Raw genomic sequence first — 19,256 nt, 5'->3', positions numbered from 1 at the left:
TGAGTGAAATGGTGAAGTGAGAGGCTAGTTTTACAGCAGGAATGGTGTAACTATACCTAACGTCCAATTCAGGGTGATAACGACTTTTTTTACCAAATTTCCATAAAGATATCTGTGTGAGGTGATGCACATAAGCATGACCTGCCATAGATTTTCTGAAAGCTTCTAGCGCCGCTCAATTCTTATCTTTTTGGTAGGTTTAATACAACAAAGTGAAAGATCGTAAAATTAACAACTTGGTGATCTATTGAAGTGTATTTTCTTCAAAATCAATGGCGCACATGATCAATGAATCAATCAATCAATCAATCAATCAATGAATCAATCAATCAATCAATCAATCAATCAATCAATCAATCAATCAGTTCTTTATTTATGAAATTTTGTTCCAATTTGCTGGGGGCACTTCGGGCGAAAAGTTTTTGGAAACAGTTTGAGAGTGTCTCAGAGCTCTTTATGACAGCGCAACAAAATAAAGTATATCAGTGTACATGGACTGTATTACCAAAAAACATAAGAAATGAATTTGTGTATCACAGAGGTAATTTGAAAGAGCTATTGAAATGATAACTGGTATTAGCAACATTTATCACTTGAATGCTACTTTGATGCGTCGTCACAATGAGCGCAAGTGTGTAAGCACAAAAGCTAATAAAGCAAAAATATTTCGGCGATATCAAACGTACGTTTACAGCGTGAAACGCGATCCTTCATGCTTTAACACAGCAAAATAACTTGATGACAAGCTTGGGCTGAATGCGTCGCTGTGCTACACGGCGTATCCTGTGTCTGCATTACATGATTGCTGTGAATACTTTAATCCTTTGTTGCCAGCTAAGTGCATATAAACACTAACGCAGAAAGCAGTATCATCGAAGACGTAGATGAAATCGCTTCTTTTTGATTATTTATTTGCAGGAAGTGGAGGTCTTGGTGGACTTTATGTGGCACAAATGGCAACTGACTCGGTAGCTTCACGTAAGTGGACCTGCCGCTTTATAATGGAAAACAATTATATATCCTTTGAATACGGCACGTTTGATTCAAACATGACAACCTTGCATGCGTATAGTTACTCGAGAACATTCGCGCTCTTTACACGTCCAAGTAATTGTTAGAAGCACTAAAGAACTTCAGTGTTCCTGTGAAAACTTGAACTAAAGTAGGGTGGCATCATGCCAAATAATAGACTGATCATTCAAAATAGCAATGTCAGTTTACACCAATGTTGTGATGAAGAATGGGGTGATACGCAACGCAACACAATACTTCTGGGTGCTGTTACATGGACTAGAACAGCTGATGCTTAAATAATCGGCCGAGAAAGCACGCATAGTCTACTAAAAGGCTCTGTTCGCAGACATTTGGCTGACCACTGTCAAAATTTGCGGATGTAAGCCTGCTTTTCATGAGTGCGTGGCCATTGGGCGCTGTAACGAGCAGCACGCACGTCATGTTTTTGACATTTATGAGCATGGTGCTTTTTGTGAAAGCATGCTTTTGATTTGCCTTCACTTCAGCAAAATTTAAATATACAGAGATTTTATTGTTATAGCTTCATGATCATGGGCTCGAGCTGATTATTTAGGTTGTATGGCCTGTATTAAATGTGTCAATGTCTGCTTATGTTTCGTTTTCAGGCGCGAATATTAGCTTCCTTTATATTGTCGCTCTTTAAATAATTATTGGCGTCACCACGATGAGATTACGAGGGACGCTTTAGTGGAAAGCTCCAGAAATTTCGACCTCCTGGGGTTCGTTCGTGTACCTGAATCTAAGCAGACGGGCCTCGAACATTTTCGCCTCAATAGAAAATGCAACAGCGCGGCCAGAATTCGATCCTGCGACGTTGTTCGGGTCTGCAATTCAGCACTATAACCCCTTGACCACCATTTAAGCAGTTGTTTCCCAGTAAGCCTTGTCTGTTAGTTCAGCCCCGTGTCTGTGCCTTTATGTAGCCCTGTCTTACAAGCTGTTTTGTTCTTCCTTTACAACGCAATAAATGATCGCATTGACCATGCTTGTTGCACGGCAGTGTTTTCTAGGTTTTGATGATCTCCTAACGTCGTCCAGTAAAAAAGCGGTTACAGTTAACAGCTTCATGATAGTTTCGCTCCCCTTATGCCACATAAAAATACGTTCAACCTTAACTCTTCCCTTTATTCTAATACTTTCATTGACAGCATGTGCAATAGAGCCGCGGTATGTGTGTTTCAGTGGGAAATGCAGGAGCTGGCATAGCAGGAGTGGCACTGCAAAGTCAGGCACAGAAAAATGAAAAGAATGGTGAGTACACCAACATATATTTCACGATAACGAACTATGCAGCCATTCACAACGTCAGTTTCAGAACGAAACACTTTTTATGAAGTGTTATGCACCAACAAATGCGCACAATTTCTATTCAGGATGCGTTTCATGTTCCCAAGTGCAGAAGTACAACTGCTATTTTATGCTTATTAAACCCACAGTGCCAGTGAACAGCCAGTGAACAAGTATATGGTCACTTTTTCAGAACTGGTCTATTTTATTTGGCTGTACATTTATTACAGTTTGTCCGTTTTTAATGAGGCTTGGGCAAAACATTCAGGAAAAATGAAAATTTAGTGGACTTTCCCGTTTGTTATGTGCAACGCCGACAAAACAAATAAATAAACTACAAAGAACACTGCGAAATCTTATAGAAGGAAGTGTTGCTAGTCCGGTTCAGCATTCGTGTTAGCCAGCGGTGACTGAAGATGGCGGTGCTAGGTTCATCGCATGAGGTTGACCAAGCATACCCACAAAAGTGTCACACCAACTTCAAGATGTAAAGCCCCTTGATCTTTAGACGCATGCGCACTCGCGCGCTTTTAGCACCTCGTATGCCATTTGGCGGAAGGTCGTGGTTTTACTTAGTTTCAATCTGTTACCTCTTTTTAAAGGTACACATCAAAAAACTGGACCGAGCATCAAATTTTCATTATTCATGAATACTTTGTCGGAAACCACATAAAAATTAGATGTACGAATCTCATAATCTGTAACAAAGATACAGCCCACTGAAATAGGCCAGTTCTAAAAAAACACCCCATGCACACATACGAAGGCATTGCTGATATTTACATCAGGTATGCCATGATTACAATGTTACATTACGGTCATGTCTAAGTGAACGAGTCGGTAAAAACTGGAAATAATAAAAATAGAAACTTATACTTTGTGCGATATTCTTTGAAGTCTCGGTATATTAGGCTGGAAAAACTTCTTTGAGCCCATTGGCTCCACTCTCGAGGGTCACAATGTACATAGGCGTCGCACATTTTTTATGCATGTGCACATGCAGTGACAATTTCAAGTGTACATTATTCTCAATAGTAAAAAAAAATCATGCAGTCAATAAAAAAAAAGATGTACTAGAAAATAAAAGTTTGAGAATTGTAAATGAGTTCGGCGGAAACCGGCAGGTTCGCGACAAAGTTGAGAAAGGGAAAGAAGACATCAATTGATATGTGGGGTTTAACGTCCCAAAACCACCATATGATTATGAGAGACGCCGTAGTGGAGGGCTCCGGAAATTTCGACCACCTGGGGTTCTTTAACGTGCACCCAAATCTGAGTACACGGGCCCACAACATTTTCGCCTCTATCGGAAATGCAGCCGCCGCACCCGGGATTCGAACCTGCGACCAGCGGGTCAGCAGACGAGTACCTTGGCCACTGGACCACCGTGGAGGGGCAAGGGAAAGAAAACAATCACCCGTTTTGTAACAAGAAGCCGCAAGGGAATACGTACAAATTTCTAAGAAAGAATAGCTACTTAGTTGTCGAAAACTTCATCCTGGTCCAGGGTTCAAACCCGGGACCAACGCCTTTCCAGAGCAGCTGGTCTACCAATTAAGCTAACCAGGAAGCTAGCAATTGATAGCGCGAGGGGGAATACATCTACAACTCGAAGCACATAGACACAAGTACTGCAAATGAGTTCTGCGGAAAACCCAAGTTGGCGAAAGGGTTAATAAAGAGAAAAAGAAAATCACCCATTTTTTGACAACAAAGAAGCTTTTCTTTTGAGAAGTCCGTACGGATTTCCTTGTGGCTTCTTGTTACAAAACAGGTGGTTGTCTTCTTTCTCTTTCTTAAATTCGAGAAATTTCACAAGTAATGTTTGGAGATGACATCAAGACAAATTGCTTTCAAATTATAATAAAGGTCTTAATACTTGTCCAAAGACTGCAATAAATACAAGTAACACAATCAGCACCAACAAAAATTCAAGGCCTACCATATAAAGAAAAAACAAAAAACAGTCGTGAGCTCATGGCCCCGTCAGCGGTCGCATGGGTCGCATGTCAGTCACAGACATATTCCCATTATATATATATATATATATATATATATATATATATATATATATATATATATATATATATATATATATATATATATATATATATATATATATATATATATATATATATATATATATATATATATATATATATATATATATTCACTGGGTCTGCTTTCTGGATATTGGCAAGTGCCAATGGCTAAAGCAGACCGCCCAAAAACGGCTCTTTGCTATTTAGACGAGATAGTTGTATTCTCTGCCAATTTCGAAACTCATTTTTCCCGTCTGGAGCAAGTTCTACAGTGCCATACAGCCGCCGGGTTGCAAATGAACGTTAAAAAAATGTAATTTTGGTACCCGCAAACTCACACTTTTCGGCCACATCGTCTCGAAAGAAGAAATATCGCCAGACCCTGCCAAACTGCGTGCCGTTGCCGAGTACCCCTAGCCTACTACCCTAAAGGAGCTCCGTATTTTCGTAGGCTTGTATTCCTATTTTCGGCGTTTCATTCGCAATTTTGCCTCTGTATTTGCCCCCCCCCCCCCCCCCCCAACTCACCTTCTTTCCAGTAGTGCGGACCTCTCGGGCTAGAATTTTCATTGCGATGTCGCATTCATCACGCTGCGCTGGCTACTCACGTCTCCACCAGTTCTTCGCCACTTCGATCCCAATGTACCTACTGAAGTTCACACGGGTGCAAGCGGTGTCGGCCTCGGTGTCATTCTCGCTCAACGCAAGGATGGCTGCGACGAGTACGTTGTCGCCTATGCCAGCCGTACCCTAACGAAAGCTGAGTCCAACTATTCCGCCATGGAAAAGGAGTGCTTGGCTATTATTCGGGCTATAGGAAAATTTCGCACTTACCTTTACGGGCGACAGTTTGATGTTGTCACAGATCACCATGCCTTATGCTGGCTAGCGTCCATAAAAGACTCTACTGGCCGCCTCGCTCTTTGGGCTTTACGCCTTCAGAAATACGACATCCGTGTTGTTTATCGCTCAGTACGCAGACATTCAGACGCCAGTGCCCTATCCCGTTCTCCGCTGCCTCCTGACCTTGCCTGCTTACCAATTGCCATCTGCGACTCATCTTCGCTGAGGATCACCGACATGCCAGCCGAGCAGCTCGGCAAAGAATTGATCCAGCTGGGGAAGACGAAGACGAAGTGTTGCTGTAGCTGAATGTTTGCCGTTCATCTTGAGACTTCTCACTTATTTTCGCAGTTGTACGGGGAACATAGTTCCCTTTTCAGCGGCGATGGAAGTGTACCCACCTGCACGCCCACCCGATTTGCCGGCGACAGCACCGGCAGCCTCAAGGAAGTGAAACTGCCCTTCCAGTGACAGCGAGGCTACCCTCATTGACACTGCCGAGAGCGTCGACAGCTACGACGACGAATACTTGACCGTCATGAGCCAGAAAGCAAAGCGGAGGATGCTCAGGGCATCCATGGACGCATCTGCTCGGAGGGCCCCGCAAAGCCCGCCGAAGTACACCATCCTATTCTTGCCTACGCAACCATCCATCAACATGAGACTACTAAACAGGCAAGCTGTATCTTCAGAGCTCGAGGCACTGTTGCCGAACAGTATTAAGGATATCAGAGTAAATCCCCGGAAAAATGCTGTAGCAGTGGACGTCGCTCAAGCGTCAGCGTTCGATTCACTGAGCAAAGTCACCGTCCTTGGCGGCATGAATGTTCACACTATCATTCCGCTAGGAAACTACAGGCTTCATATATGACATTGATGTGACCATTTCGAACGAAGATCTGCCGATTCCTATTAAGCCTGCTAATGATGGGCCCCAAATACTACAGGTGTGCCGTTTAGGAAAGTCGAGATGTGTGAAGATAGACTTTAAGAGTGATTGCCTGCCGGCACATGTTAAGCTGGGTCCTTTCCGACATGCTGTGCGGCCATTTGTCACTAAGCCGCTTCAGTGCCGAAAATGTCAGAAATTTGGTCATGTGAGGGCCGTCTGCGGAAATCCTACAACATGTTCTCGTTGTGGTGCACCACACTCAGCCGACAACTGTAAGGCTAATTCGTATAATTGCCCGAACTGCCAAGGGCCCCACGACGCCACATTAAAAAAGTGTCCGAAAATAAGGCAGGATATTTCAGTTTTGAAGAAAATGGTGAGAGACCGTTCGACTCACCGAGAAGCGGTTGCTGTCGTCAGGCGCATCGTTCTCGTCGCAGACGCTCATCTGGAAAGCCTGCATACAGTATCAAGCCTTCTGTAAAGCCTCCTTTCGTTGAATCGGCCTCACCACCCCCGCCGGACAGAAGGAACACGTGTACTGAGAATGCTTCCCCTGAAAAGGAGGCTCTGGAAGAAACATGGCCATCACTTCCAAAGATAACCCCTGCAGAAAAACTGGAACGTGCACCAGTAGCACCACTTTCTGCATCTCGCCAAGATGAGGCGATTAAGCGTGACCGTGAAATTTTGACGATGATCAAGTTTGTCATCAATGCCATTCGCACGCTTATAGGGAACACGAACACGCCTACAGCACGATGCGCAGTGCAAGTATTGGATGCCCTGAGTCCAGTGCTTGCCAACTTCGCATAGACAAAATGGCTCTTTCACTGCCTTCATTCAGAGACGAAGTACGTAGTGCGACAGTTTTACAGTGGAATGCCAGAGTACTTAAATCACGGATCTCATGTTTTTGACAGTACGTTTTCCGCAACAGATTTCCTATATTAGTGATATGTGAACCAAATTTGTCAAAAGCGATAAAGCTTTCTGGCTACGAAGCCTTCACTTCATAGACTTGTGGTGAGCCCAGCAAATTAATTATATATATCCGCACAGATTTAACCTACATTCCACATTTAATGCAACCCCATAACGAAAATCAATAGGTATGCCTCCGCGTCGCAAAGAAGAAGGTAGCCTTCACGCTTATCGGCGCATACATCTCACCATCTGGTCAATTCGATGGTGAGAGACTACATGACATCTTGACCGCTACACCTGGACCTTGGATTGTTATTGGTGATTTCAATGCTCATCACTTGCTTTGGGGAAGCACAAAGATTGATTTCAGAGGCCGGAAACTTCCTGAATTCTCCTCACGCCACGAACTTAACGTTATGAATGATGGCAGTCCAACGTATTTGCGTGGTTCGAGATATAGCAGTTGCTTGGATCTTGCATTCGTGTCACGGCAATTCACCCAACAAGTGCGATGGTTCACTGATATTGAGAATCACGGCAGTGATCATATTCCAACGTATCTGAAGGTCACAGGTTTTGCAACTTCCTCCTCATCAACTAACAGAAGAGTTAATTGGACAATGTACAAGACAAAGGTGGAAGAGGCATGCGATGATATCGCGTGCGGCCTCGAGGGGGTAATGAAAAATGTGATGGAAGAAGTTACGTGCGCCTTTAAATACACATCAAAGCGTACAGAATTTGATATAGAGCTTGAACGACTACGAACGATACGTAGGTGAGCGGAGAGGAGGTACAGGCGCACTAATTCGATTCTTGACCTCAGAGACGCTCGACGTCTACAAAAGAAAATTCAACGTTGAATGGACAAGCTGGAGGACCAACAGTGGTAAAAATTTTGTGAATCACTCGATCCTCGCAAGCCTATGTCCCATATATGGAGGACGGTGCGTGGCCTCAGCTCGACTCCACAACAACGTCCATTCAGCACATTGGCTCTCCATCAAGGCCGCCTGCAGGTTGACGTTGCTGAAGATTTCTGCGTGCGGATTGCGGGCAATGTGGTTACCATGAGTGACGAAGTTCTCGGGGATGTTCCTGTAGCCCGAGTTTCTGAACTGAATATGCTTTTCTCACTCGAGGAACTGGATGCAGCTCCAGCCACCTGCAGACGTTCATCGTCACCTGGGCCGGACGGTATTACATACGCTGCTTTATGTCATCTTGGAAGACGCCGCCGAGACCAGCTACTAAAATGCTACAACCAGTAATGGAACGATGGCGTCGTTACAGAAAGGTGGAAATCCAGCCGCTTGGTACCAATCCTCAAACCTGCAAAGTCGTCGCTTGATCGGGCATCATATCGACCCATTGCGCTATCCTGTTGCATGGGGAAAATAATGGAAAGAATGGTTCTGAGTGGTACCTTGAACGCTATAATATATACCCAGAGGCCATGGCTGGTTTTCGAAGAGGCCGCTCTTTTATTGATAATGTCATCGACCTCGTAACCTCTGTGCAACAACAGAAATACCTCAAGCGCATCTCGGTTGCAATGTTCCTCGATGTGAAAGGTGCATACGACAACGTAACGCACGATGCCATCCTAGATGCCTTGGCGAACATTAGAATCGGTGGAGAAATGTTTCGATGAATTCGGAGCTACCTACAGAGGAGATCCTTCTTCGTGCTTACTGCGGAAGGCCGTACCGTTGATCATTACACCGCTCGTGGCGTTCCACAAGGCAGGGTTCTCAGCCCTACGCTGTTTAACCACACGATCATTGGCCTTGTAGAAAGTCTACCTCGATCAGTCAATATCTCTACATACGCTGATGATATATGTATCTGGGCTTCAGCAGTGACACGACCCCAGGTACGCGCACGGCTCCAAAAAGCAGCGAGAATAACGTCGACGTACCTCCATGCTCGAGGCCCCACAATTTCCACTGAGAAGTGCGCCTTAGTCCCTTTTACCCGCAAGCCCATGATCTATTATCCTGTTTCCATCGACAACGTGGACCTTTCGTATACGAGACATCACCGATTTCTGGGCGTCATTATTGACAGAGATCTCTCGTGGAGTGCTCACATCTCACACTTGAAGAAGAGGCTCAGCTCTATCACACACGTGATGAGATTTCTCGCTGGTAAAACGTGGGGCACATCAGTGTCATCAATGCTTCAGCTGTACAGAGCGCTCTTCTTGGGATATTTGCGGTATAGCACGCCCGTGCTTTCCAACGCCGGAAAAACTAACATCAGGGTCCTGCAGAGCATTCAAGGCTAAATCCTCCACACATGTTTGGGGCTAACTCAGTGCGCTAATACGTTAGCAACAATTGGTATTGCTAAAGACCATCCGATCACGACATATATTACTTTTGACACACTCCGGACACATATCCGTCACATATCCAGAGTGCCTAACCACCACCTTGCTAGCTTGCCACTAGAAAGACCAAAGGCAGCGTTTTCCAAAGTTGTTGTGGATAACCAGAATTCCACTTCGTGGAGATTCTCGCCCGCAGCCATACCACTATCTCCAGAGTGGTGCGTGAGAAGACCGACTGTGCACCTTGAAGTGCCGGGGATATCTAAAACGGCAAGCCTGTCATCTGCAGCCCTCAAGCAGATCTCACTGAACCTTTTGCATTTGTCGTATGCTAACCCAATTCATGTTTACACGGACATTTCGGTCTCGGAAAGCTCGACAGGTGCCTTTGTCACACCATCTCGATCAATCACCGTCAAATTCAAGACATCACATGTCACGACATCTACGGGATCCGAGCTCGCCGCTCTTCGAGCCGCTGTGGAGTTTGTTAGGCAAGAATCCCCTAGTAGATGGGCCATTTTCTGCGACTACAAGGCAGCCCTTCAATGCGTGCGAGATCTACGACGTGGAAACTACCACCAGATGGTGTATCGTATTAATGAAATTTGTCATCGCGCCACTGATCAAGGACACTATATTATTTTACAATGGTTGCCGGGCCACTGTGGCATCAGTGTTAACTGCCCCGCCGCGGTGGTCTAGTGGCTAAGGTACTCGGCTGCTGACCCGCATGTCACGGGTTCGAATCCCGGCTGCGGCGGCTGCATTTCCGATGTAGGCGGAAATGTTGTAGGCCCGTGTGCTCAGATTTGGGTGCATGTTAAAAAACCCAAGGTGGTCCAAATTTCCGGAGCCCTCCACTACGGCGTCTCTCATAATCAAATGGTGGTTTTGGGACGTTAAACCCCACATATCAATCAATCAATCAATCAATCAATCAATCAATCAATCAATCAATCAATCAATCAGTGTTAACCACCTCGCCGACGACGCTGCCCGATGTGCCCACGATGGAGCGCCCACACTGTTAATACCCCTGTCAAGAGTAGACGCAGCTAGAGAACTTCGTCACATTGCGCATAATGCCACGCTTGCGCACTGGAATTCTCCACTTAACTCCAATCATCGCCCTAAGAATCTTAAGTCATTACTCCAGAAACAACTGCCATCCAAGATTTCTCGACGTGACGCTACAATGCTGTGCCGACTGTGGACTGGGGTAGCGTTTACTAAGTCATTCAGCCATCGCATTGGCATGGCAGATTCATCCATGTGTGAAAGCTGCAACTGTATAGAGACTATTGAACATCTCTTGTGCCACTGTGCCCAATTTGATGAAGATCGCTGGACTCTCCAGTGTGCCTTGAATAGACTAGATGACCGGCCATTTAATGAAGCAAAGATCTTAGGAGCCTGGTCGCGCAGCCCATCAGCACAGAAAGCGACACGAGCCCTCCTGAGACACATGACAGCAACTTCATTGAGGGACCGCCTGTGAAACTCGGCATTGTGTGTGTGTTGTAACATGTGTACATCTTTTTCTCTCTTTTTTTACTCCCCTCTCCCCTTCCGCATGTGTAGGGTAGCAAACTGGACGCATAGTCCAGTTAACCGCCTTACCTTTCCTACATTCCTTCTCTCTCTCTCTGGATCAATTCTTTGCTCGAATTCCTCTTTCACAGTCAGTCAGAATTGACTTCACGGTCCTTCTCTCATCAAGACACTTTGCTCTCCGTGAAGGCTTGTTGTATCGTTGCAATTACGAGACGAATGGCCGTAGGTGGCTCCTTGTCATCACCCGTCATTTGCGCTCGGACATCTGCACTGCCTTTCACGATGACCCCCAGGGTGGCCACGCTGGAGTATTCAATACTTACTCTCGCCTTCGTCTAGGATACTACTGGCATGGCATGTATCGGCGCGTTCGCCTGTACGTTCGGTCATATGCCACGTGTCAACGCCGCAAGACGCCTTCTCACAGCACTGCTGGCCGTTAGCAACCCTTAACCTGTCCAGCGATACTATTCGACCGCGTCGGAATTGATATTTATGGTCCTCTACCCAACACTCCTCGAGGCAACCGGTGGATTATCGTCGCCGTCGATCATTCGACACGCTACGCTGAAATATCTGCGCTGCCTGCTACCACTGCGAAAGACATTGCGTCCTTTCTTCTTTATCATCTGATTTTGAGGCACGGTGCACCTCATGAATTACCGAGTGACCATGGACGCGTGGTTCTTTCGAACGCCGTCGACGAGCTGCTCAAGGCATGTCACACAGTCCATCGGAAAACCTCGGCATACCATCCTCAAACCAATGGCATGACAGAACGCTTTAATGGTACCCTTGGAGATATGCTTGCCATGTACGCGTCTGACGAACACACTAATTGGGACCAAGTGCTCCCTTTTGTAACGTACGCGTTAAACTTTGCGCCACAAACAACCACCGGTTCTCTCATTTCTTCCTCCTGTACGGACGTGAACTGTCATGCTCCATGGACACATTCTCCCTTACAGACCTGATGTTTCCGAAGCGACGCCCGTTTCCGAAGCAGCTGCTTATGCTGAAGAGTGCCGTCAACTCACTCGCTCGTTTAACGCGCAAGACCAACGGCGCCAGAAACCTGACCACGATGCCTGTGCGTCTAGTGCCCACTATAACCCAGGAATGTTGGTTTGGCTCTGGGTCTCTTATACCCTTCCCGGTCTTTCCACAAAGCTGTCGATGAACTACTATGGCTCCTACCGTGTGGCGTGAGAAACATCTCCCGTCAACTATGAAGTGGAGCTCATTGATCCACCTTCGGACCTACGCTGTCGTGGGCGTAAAACGGTTCACGTATCACGCCTCAAACCGTGCTATGACCCCCCTGTCCTGTCATTTCCTTAGATCACTAGGTTGGCCTTTTTCTGCGCGGGCAGTAATTGTACAGGAGCATAGTGGTACCAGATCTGTGCCAGCGTGAAAGAAGACGTTGACGTCTGTCTAGCTCGTGCTTACCGTGTTCATGCCTGAAGCAGCTTGTGCGGCTAACGCTTCTTGAATAATAACGAGTGTTTACACGTGAACTCGCTCATTGCAGACAACTCAGTGTCTTACAAATCTGGCCGTTTGCACCATGATGGTGACTGCTTGTCTCGCCATCCAGTGGAACCCCCTTAGACTTTGGATGAAGCGCCGCCAAGCGTTCTCTCTCCCCTTTGAGCAACATCCGTGATGAACAGCGCCGATATCCCGTCTTGCGTGACATTATTGAGAAGCTGAACTCTCCAACGCCCCATCCATCTACTCGACTGTTTGTGCTTAAAGAAGGCACCTTGTACCGCTATAATGAAAACACAAATGAGCACGAACTGCTCCTTGTGGTGCCTTCCCACCTACGATCATGTGTTATCGCCCAGCTCCATCACGCCCCCACCACCGGTCACCTTGGTCTCTCTCGGACTTACGACCACGTTCAGCGTCGATTTTACTGGCCCACGCTTTATCGCTCCATGCACCGCTACGTCGTCGCATGCGACCAGTGCCAACGTCGGAAAAAAAAAGCCCTTATGAGTCCTGCCGGACTCCTCCAGCCACTTGATCTTCCTATTGACCCCTTCTTTTGAGTTGGTCTTGATCTCCTAGGCCCTTTCCCTTAGTCTACATCCGGAAATAAATGGATAGCTGTCGCTACGGATCATACAACCAGGTACGCCATCACGCGGGCTTTGCTAACCAGCTGTGCCACAGATGGGGCGGATTCCCTTTTGTGCGATGTCATCCTCCATCATGGTGCTCCATGCCAATTCCTCACGCCACGATACCACGGCGTTTTCACCATTCTATCTCTTATTTGACCGCGACCCAACTCTACCTTTCGACACCATCTTTCCAACAGCTGTCGATTCGCCGACTGAATACGCCCGTGACACTATCACCAGAGCTCGCAAAACAAGAAAAGGTGCTCGGAAGCGCCTCTTAGCATCGCAAGAGCAACAGAATCAACGTTACGACGCACATCATCGTGACGTCTCCTTTGCCCCGGGTTACCTTGTGTTGTTGTGGACCCCGACTCGGCATGTTGGTCTCTCTGAGAAGCTGCTTTTCCGGTACTCAGGACCCTACCACGTCTTGCGCCAGGTGACTGACATTACCTACGATATAGCCTCACTAAAGTCGTCATCTCCCTCCGCTCCATTGTCGACAGACATTGTTCATGTCTCCCCACTTAAGCTCTACCACTCCGCAACCCCATAGAAAGCACCACGACTGTGCTTTTGCACCCGGGGGTCATGTTACAAGACTACATCACGTTGAAGAAGCAAGACAGACAGCGAGAAAGACGACGTGATTCTAGGATGTGGGGCAAGCTCTGGCTTGTCATCTCGGCTTAGGCTTGGCATCGTGCAAATATATCTTAGCTGTAACATCGTTTCTGTGTGTGCCCTCCCATAACAGTATATTAATCTATAGAGTAGAAAAAACTTACAACAAATAGGATAAAACGCGTGTAGCTGGGAAGACACACTCGGAGATGTTTCACAAACGTTGTTTGTAACTAACGGTTGATGAATTCCCTCATTCGGTTGTATTAGAGGTGTATATAGTTCCCAAAGAGTGCGATTATCACACGAGTAATATCATCAACATGAACTAAAATGTGAGGCCGGGATCGTAAGAGAAAACTAATGATAGTTTCACGGCCACGTGAGCGGTCACACATCACAAGAATGTTTACATGGCATGTATATTGAAGGAATCTTCTAGTATAGGAGTTGATACACTGCCTATGTATGCTTCTAGATGCATCTGGAGGGGAGCAGGAAGGAGAGGAACCCACCAAAAACGAGGAGTGAACAGAGATAATAGGTATGTGTTTTGTATGGTCACCATACTGTTACTTAGCCACGCGTCCATCAGAAAAAAGAGAGGCTGATGACTGTTGGAAAACAAGGCAGTATTTATACATGTGAAATTGTGAAGTACATCTACATTTGTTTGGAGATTTATATAGAAACCTGGTCAACACCAACGGCACTCACCTCTCGCCTGTGTAGAAAAACCTCAACAAGGACAAAAAAAATCACGCTCTCTCCATGGGTGTTGTGTTTTTTGTGTTTGCCCTATATATATATATATATATATATATATATATATATATATATATATATATATATATATATATACGGAAAGCCGCTGTGGTAGCTCAGTGGTTAGAGCATCGAACTCGTTATTCGAAGGCCGTAGGTGGTTTGATTCCTGCTCACGGCTGGTTATTTTCTCATCCACTTTTCCTTCTTCTTATTTACATTTCATTGGTTCTAATAACTTCCCCTGTATTACTGTCTGTTAGATCTCATTAATATTGTGTTAAAACACGGAAAAACGAGCCCTTAGGTGTACACTTATTTCCCTTATATATATATATATATATATATATATATATATATATATATATATATATATATATATATATATATATATATATATATATATATATATATATATATATATATATATTCACAGCTTCATTGGGGCAGGAGTGTGTGGTACCCTGTAATAAAACTCATAAATAAAACAACAAAAAAGATAAACAAAACAAAGCCCGGTATTTTGAGTGCGAACACGCGACACGATCACTCACACACGCACACACCCAGGCATCAAACACCCACGACACTCAATTTTAACTAGTTCATTCATAGCTCGAAGGCTTGAATATATACATGACACATGTGCGCACTAACACCATAGAGAGCCAACAGCATACATTATCAATACATACAGTTAATCAATGTCATTGCCTCAAAGCGACAAACAGGAATTAACTTGGTAACAATGATAGCGAAGGGGCGCTTACACAGTGATCTTTATTTTTTTCAATGAAAACGGCCTCTAACACTTCATGTGCTGTTTTACTTGCGCTTCTGCCTAGAATCTTCGTCTTAGAGAATCGTGCGTCACAACCACACGGGATGACATGCGCAACCAGGTGCGCATACTTGTCATCTTGTTTTGTTAATTTTTGGGCGTGTTCCCTTAACCGGTCATTAATACACCGTTTGGTTTGGCCAATGTTCACTTTTCCGCAGGATAAGGGTATACGGAGTACATGACGATAGTAGAACACTTAACAAAGACCCTCTCATGTTTCTTCTGACAGCCGCGCTTCTTGCTATCGCACGCACGTTGGCACAGTCTTTCAATTTTTTCGGTTGTGGAAAACACCATCGGTACGCTGTGCCTGGCCGCGACTTTCTTGAGGTTGTGCGAAAACTTATGAACATAAGGCACAACTTGTGGCTTAATCCTCAAGGGCTGGGTAGCAGTAATCGCTTCCCATGTTCCACGTTCAAACTTCTGCAGAAGTGATTCAGCAACGGCCGTAATGACCAATCGAGGGAACCCAGCAGCCTATAATCGGCTCACCTGATTGAGGAAACTAAGTTTAATGCTGTGTGGGCACGACCTCTTCAGCGCTGACTCCAAGCACAGAGACGCAACGCCCCTCTTAACAATATTTAAGTGGGCAGAATCGTACGGAATTAACTCCTTCTCAACACGAGGATGAAAAGACCAGCAAAAATGCTCATCGTTCTACGTGAGGTTTAAGTCTGGAAACTGCGGACAAGCTTCTTGTGGCAATTCAACAGTGAAGAAAAGCCCTCTTCCTAGTCTTATAAAAACGTTTAAAACAAAATCATGGGATTTAAGGTCTCCCTGCTTATCTAAAAGAATAAAAAAATCGTCAATATACCTAGAAACCATTAAAAACTCCCCCTCTCCCTTAAAAGCATTGTCTAAGTCATTATCTAGATCCGCTGAAAATATATCGCAAAGAACTGGCGCGACACAGTAACCAATGCAGATTCCCTGCGCTGAAGAAAGTGCTTTATATTCATTCAGAATATTGTCAATCCCGTGATGAGATTATTACAGGAGTGGTGTCACATTGTACATGGTTAAAACAAGCAATACACAGGCTAAAAATACATGTTGCAAGCACTTGAAATTTGATGCGAATATCTCAAACATAGTGCAAAATTCGCCGTAGTGATAGGCAAAGAGTCTTTATGAATACAAACATCAGATGAAATGCTGGAGCAAGCAAAAAACAAATACAAAACGAAATTGTACAGACAGAGTTAAAACTTGTGACATCATCAATTCAGGAAATCACTGCTAAATAAAAGACAGCACACATTCACTCACTCGATTAACAAATTCGTCAACTATCGGCTGTGTCAACACGGTGGGGTGCAGGGCATTCCAAGCGCGTATGGCTCGCGGAAAAAAAGAGTGGCCAAAAACATTGTTATTGAATGGATACTCATCAAGTGTGTGACAATGTTTATTTCGTGTTTGGCGCTTACTGTTAACATTACCATAATTAGCCGGATTTATTTTCAAAGAGTTGTGTAGCACCAGATACAAAAATCTCAGGCTATGAAGCTTGGCGCAGCTCGCCAGGGTGGGCAGATCCGCTCTTATCAAAAGAGCAGTAGGTGAGTCGGTACGCCTATAACGGTTATAGATAAAACGGACTGCTTTACGTTGTATTCTTTCAAGCGCTGCTACATGTTTGTTTGTGAAGGGGAACCAGGTCACACTCGCATATTCGAGGATTGGGCGGATAAACATGGTATACGCTAAAAGGTTTTGTTTGGGGTGTCGAATGACGAAGGGTTCGCTTAAGAAAAAATAACCTGCCGAGTGCCTTCTTTGTAATATGTTCGACATGCGCATTCCCATTTAAGTCGGACAATATCAAGATGCCTAGATATTTGCAGGCAGCGACGTTGCGAAGTGGGACATTTCCCAGCGAATACGAAAAATTTGACCTCGTTTTTTTCTTTGTAATTGACATGGCGACAGTTTTCTCAGTATTTATTTCCATTTGCCACTATTGACACCAGGTTTCGACCTTTTTTAGCGAATAATCTAGTTTTAAATGATCCTGGTAGCTAGCTGTCTATTCGCTGGTACAGGATACAATCATCTGCGAACAATCTGATTTTTACATCGGCTACGTCTGCAACGTCATTAATAAAAAGAAGAAACAACATGGGGCCCAAAACAGAACCCTGGGGCACTCCCGATAATACTGGAACCGTGTCAGACACATGTGCACCGTATTGAACAAATTGGTAACGGTCAGTCAAATAGTGTTCGATCCACTTGGTCATAGGTCCGTTTCCCAGTATACCAGTTAGCCTTTGCATCAGTTTGGGATGGGAAACGCGGTCAAAAGCTTTTGACAAATCTAAAAAGACTACGTCAATCTGCGATGGATCATTAATGCCATTGGCAAGGTCATGCAAGGTCTCAACCAGCTATGTGACAGTAGATAGTCCACGACGAAAACCGTGTTGATTGGAATGGAGAATAGCATTTTCTTCCACGTATTTGGTAAGGGACTTTAGAATAATATGCTCAAGCATTTTGCAGGAAGTACACGTAATAGAAATTGGTCTGTAATTAGATGGACAAGACGAGTCACCGCTTTTGTGGTGACTCATCTTTATAACATTATAAAGGTTACATTGAGATAAAATTCTAAAAGCTATAAAAATTGTCGACATTAACGCCTGCGTCAATGATAAAACCCACGTTGCCATTCTCTTCAATGCAGAATTTCACAGAGGCCAGAAGCTAGTCATGCGGCACGGAATAATACACATCTACGACATCCACTGAAAAGGCGTTGCCCGTGGTATCACGAGACCACAAAAAGTCACACACATCACTTGAGCCCTTCGTACGAAAAGTGTCATTCACCAAGAGATTATTTAGCTTGCTCTGAAAAAATCTGCTAACGTTAATCTGCAATAATCCTCATTCAATAACAATAGTGCGAAAACGTACACCCGGCTTGTGTGTCTTGGCCGAGAAAAAAAACGTTGAGGTTGCTCCCTTTGCCGTTCTTTATGTCCTCAGCTAACATTGTAAGCCCCGCATTCTTGCAAAAATCAGCGAACTTAGATTCAACGCGAGTCCCTCCCAACTTAACTGAGCGGAAGCTCTTCTTGATAGCCGCTAAAGCCTTCTCCTTGTATGCTCCCTCAGGCATGACCACAAAGCAACCTTCTTTGTCGGCTAGCATTAACGTTAATTTGTGGTCTTTAAAAAACGAAACTACGTTATTTAAGCCTTGTACTTTAGGCCTATCTTGATCCTGCGGTGCACACTTCGACAAACAGTTCGTACCATCTTGTAGGCATCTGTCCTGGTCTTGATAGGGCTTCTCAGACAAGTCCCTGTTTAGTCCCACAAGTTCATGGACACAAATGCGAGGCGGAACGGCAAACTTTGGTCCCTTCCGAAGCCATCTCTCGATTTCTGCCGGGGATGTATGCGTCCTGTAGCATCAAAATGCGCCTCCATTTTTCCCTTCTTTGCTTCTCAAACACCTTGAGCAGTGAGTTCAGGACCTGCTTCCACCTCACTTCCGTGAGTACGCCCAGTTGCTGCCTCAGCATTCGAAGATGTTGAGCAGCCAGCCATTGCGAAAGAAGACTGTTGTGGACCGCGCGAGACCAGTCATGAAACAAACACACATGAAGTTCCGTGTTGAGAATCTTGCAGACCTTTTTGACGTGTTTCCAGGACGGTTGAACACCTCCGAATAACGTACAAGTTCCTCAGGAGGGGAACCCTTGCGTATGCAGAAGGCGCACTTCCTAGCTTGGCACGTGGCCTCGATGATGTTGCGCACAAGTCCATCAATTATTGACACAAGGTCTAACGGGTTATAAGACAGGCCCACTGCACTAGAAATGTATTGTAAAAGAACTAGTTGTTAGGCTAGCTGGTACAAAATTTCTAAAAGTTAATTCGAGCGCGAACACACGACACGATCACTCGCACACGCACACGCCCAGGCATCAAACACACACTGCGCTCA

At 45.1% G+C, this 19,256-nt stretch overlaps 1 protein-coding gene across 1 annotated transcript in view; it reads left to right on the top strand.

Moving 5' to 3' along the window:
* The window catches only part of LOC119182924 (uncharacterized), a 30,416-nt gene that overhangs the window by 7,123 nt on the left and 4,037 nt on the right, over positions 1–19,256 (top strand). Inside the window, exons 5-7 of the mRNA XM_075865680.1 lie at positions 919–978; positions 2,218–2,286; positions 14,156–14,221. Of these exons, the coding sequence (XP_075721795.1) occupies positions 919–978; positions 2,218–2,286; positions 14,156–14,208 (182 nt within the window). The 3' untranslated portion in view covers positions 14,209–14,221. The remainder of the gene's footprint in view (positions 1–918; positions 979–2,217; positions 2,287–14,155; positions 14,222–19,256) is intronic.

The sequence above is a fragment of the Rhipicephalus microplus genome, chromosome 6 (assembly GCF_043290135.1).
Source record: "Rhipicephalus microplus isolate Deutch F79 chromosome 6, USDA_Rmic, whole genome shotgun sequence".
NCBI lineage: Eukaryota > Metazoa > Arthropoda > Arachnida > Ixodida > Ixodidae > Rhipicephalus > Rhipicephalus microplus.
The sequence above is the reverse complement of the archived record's forward strand: the minus strand, read 5'-3'. Positions and strand labels throughout refer to the sequence as shown.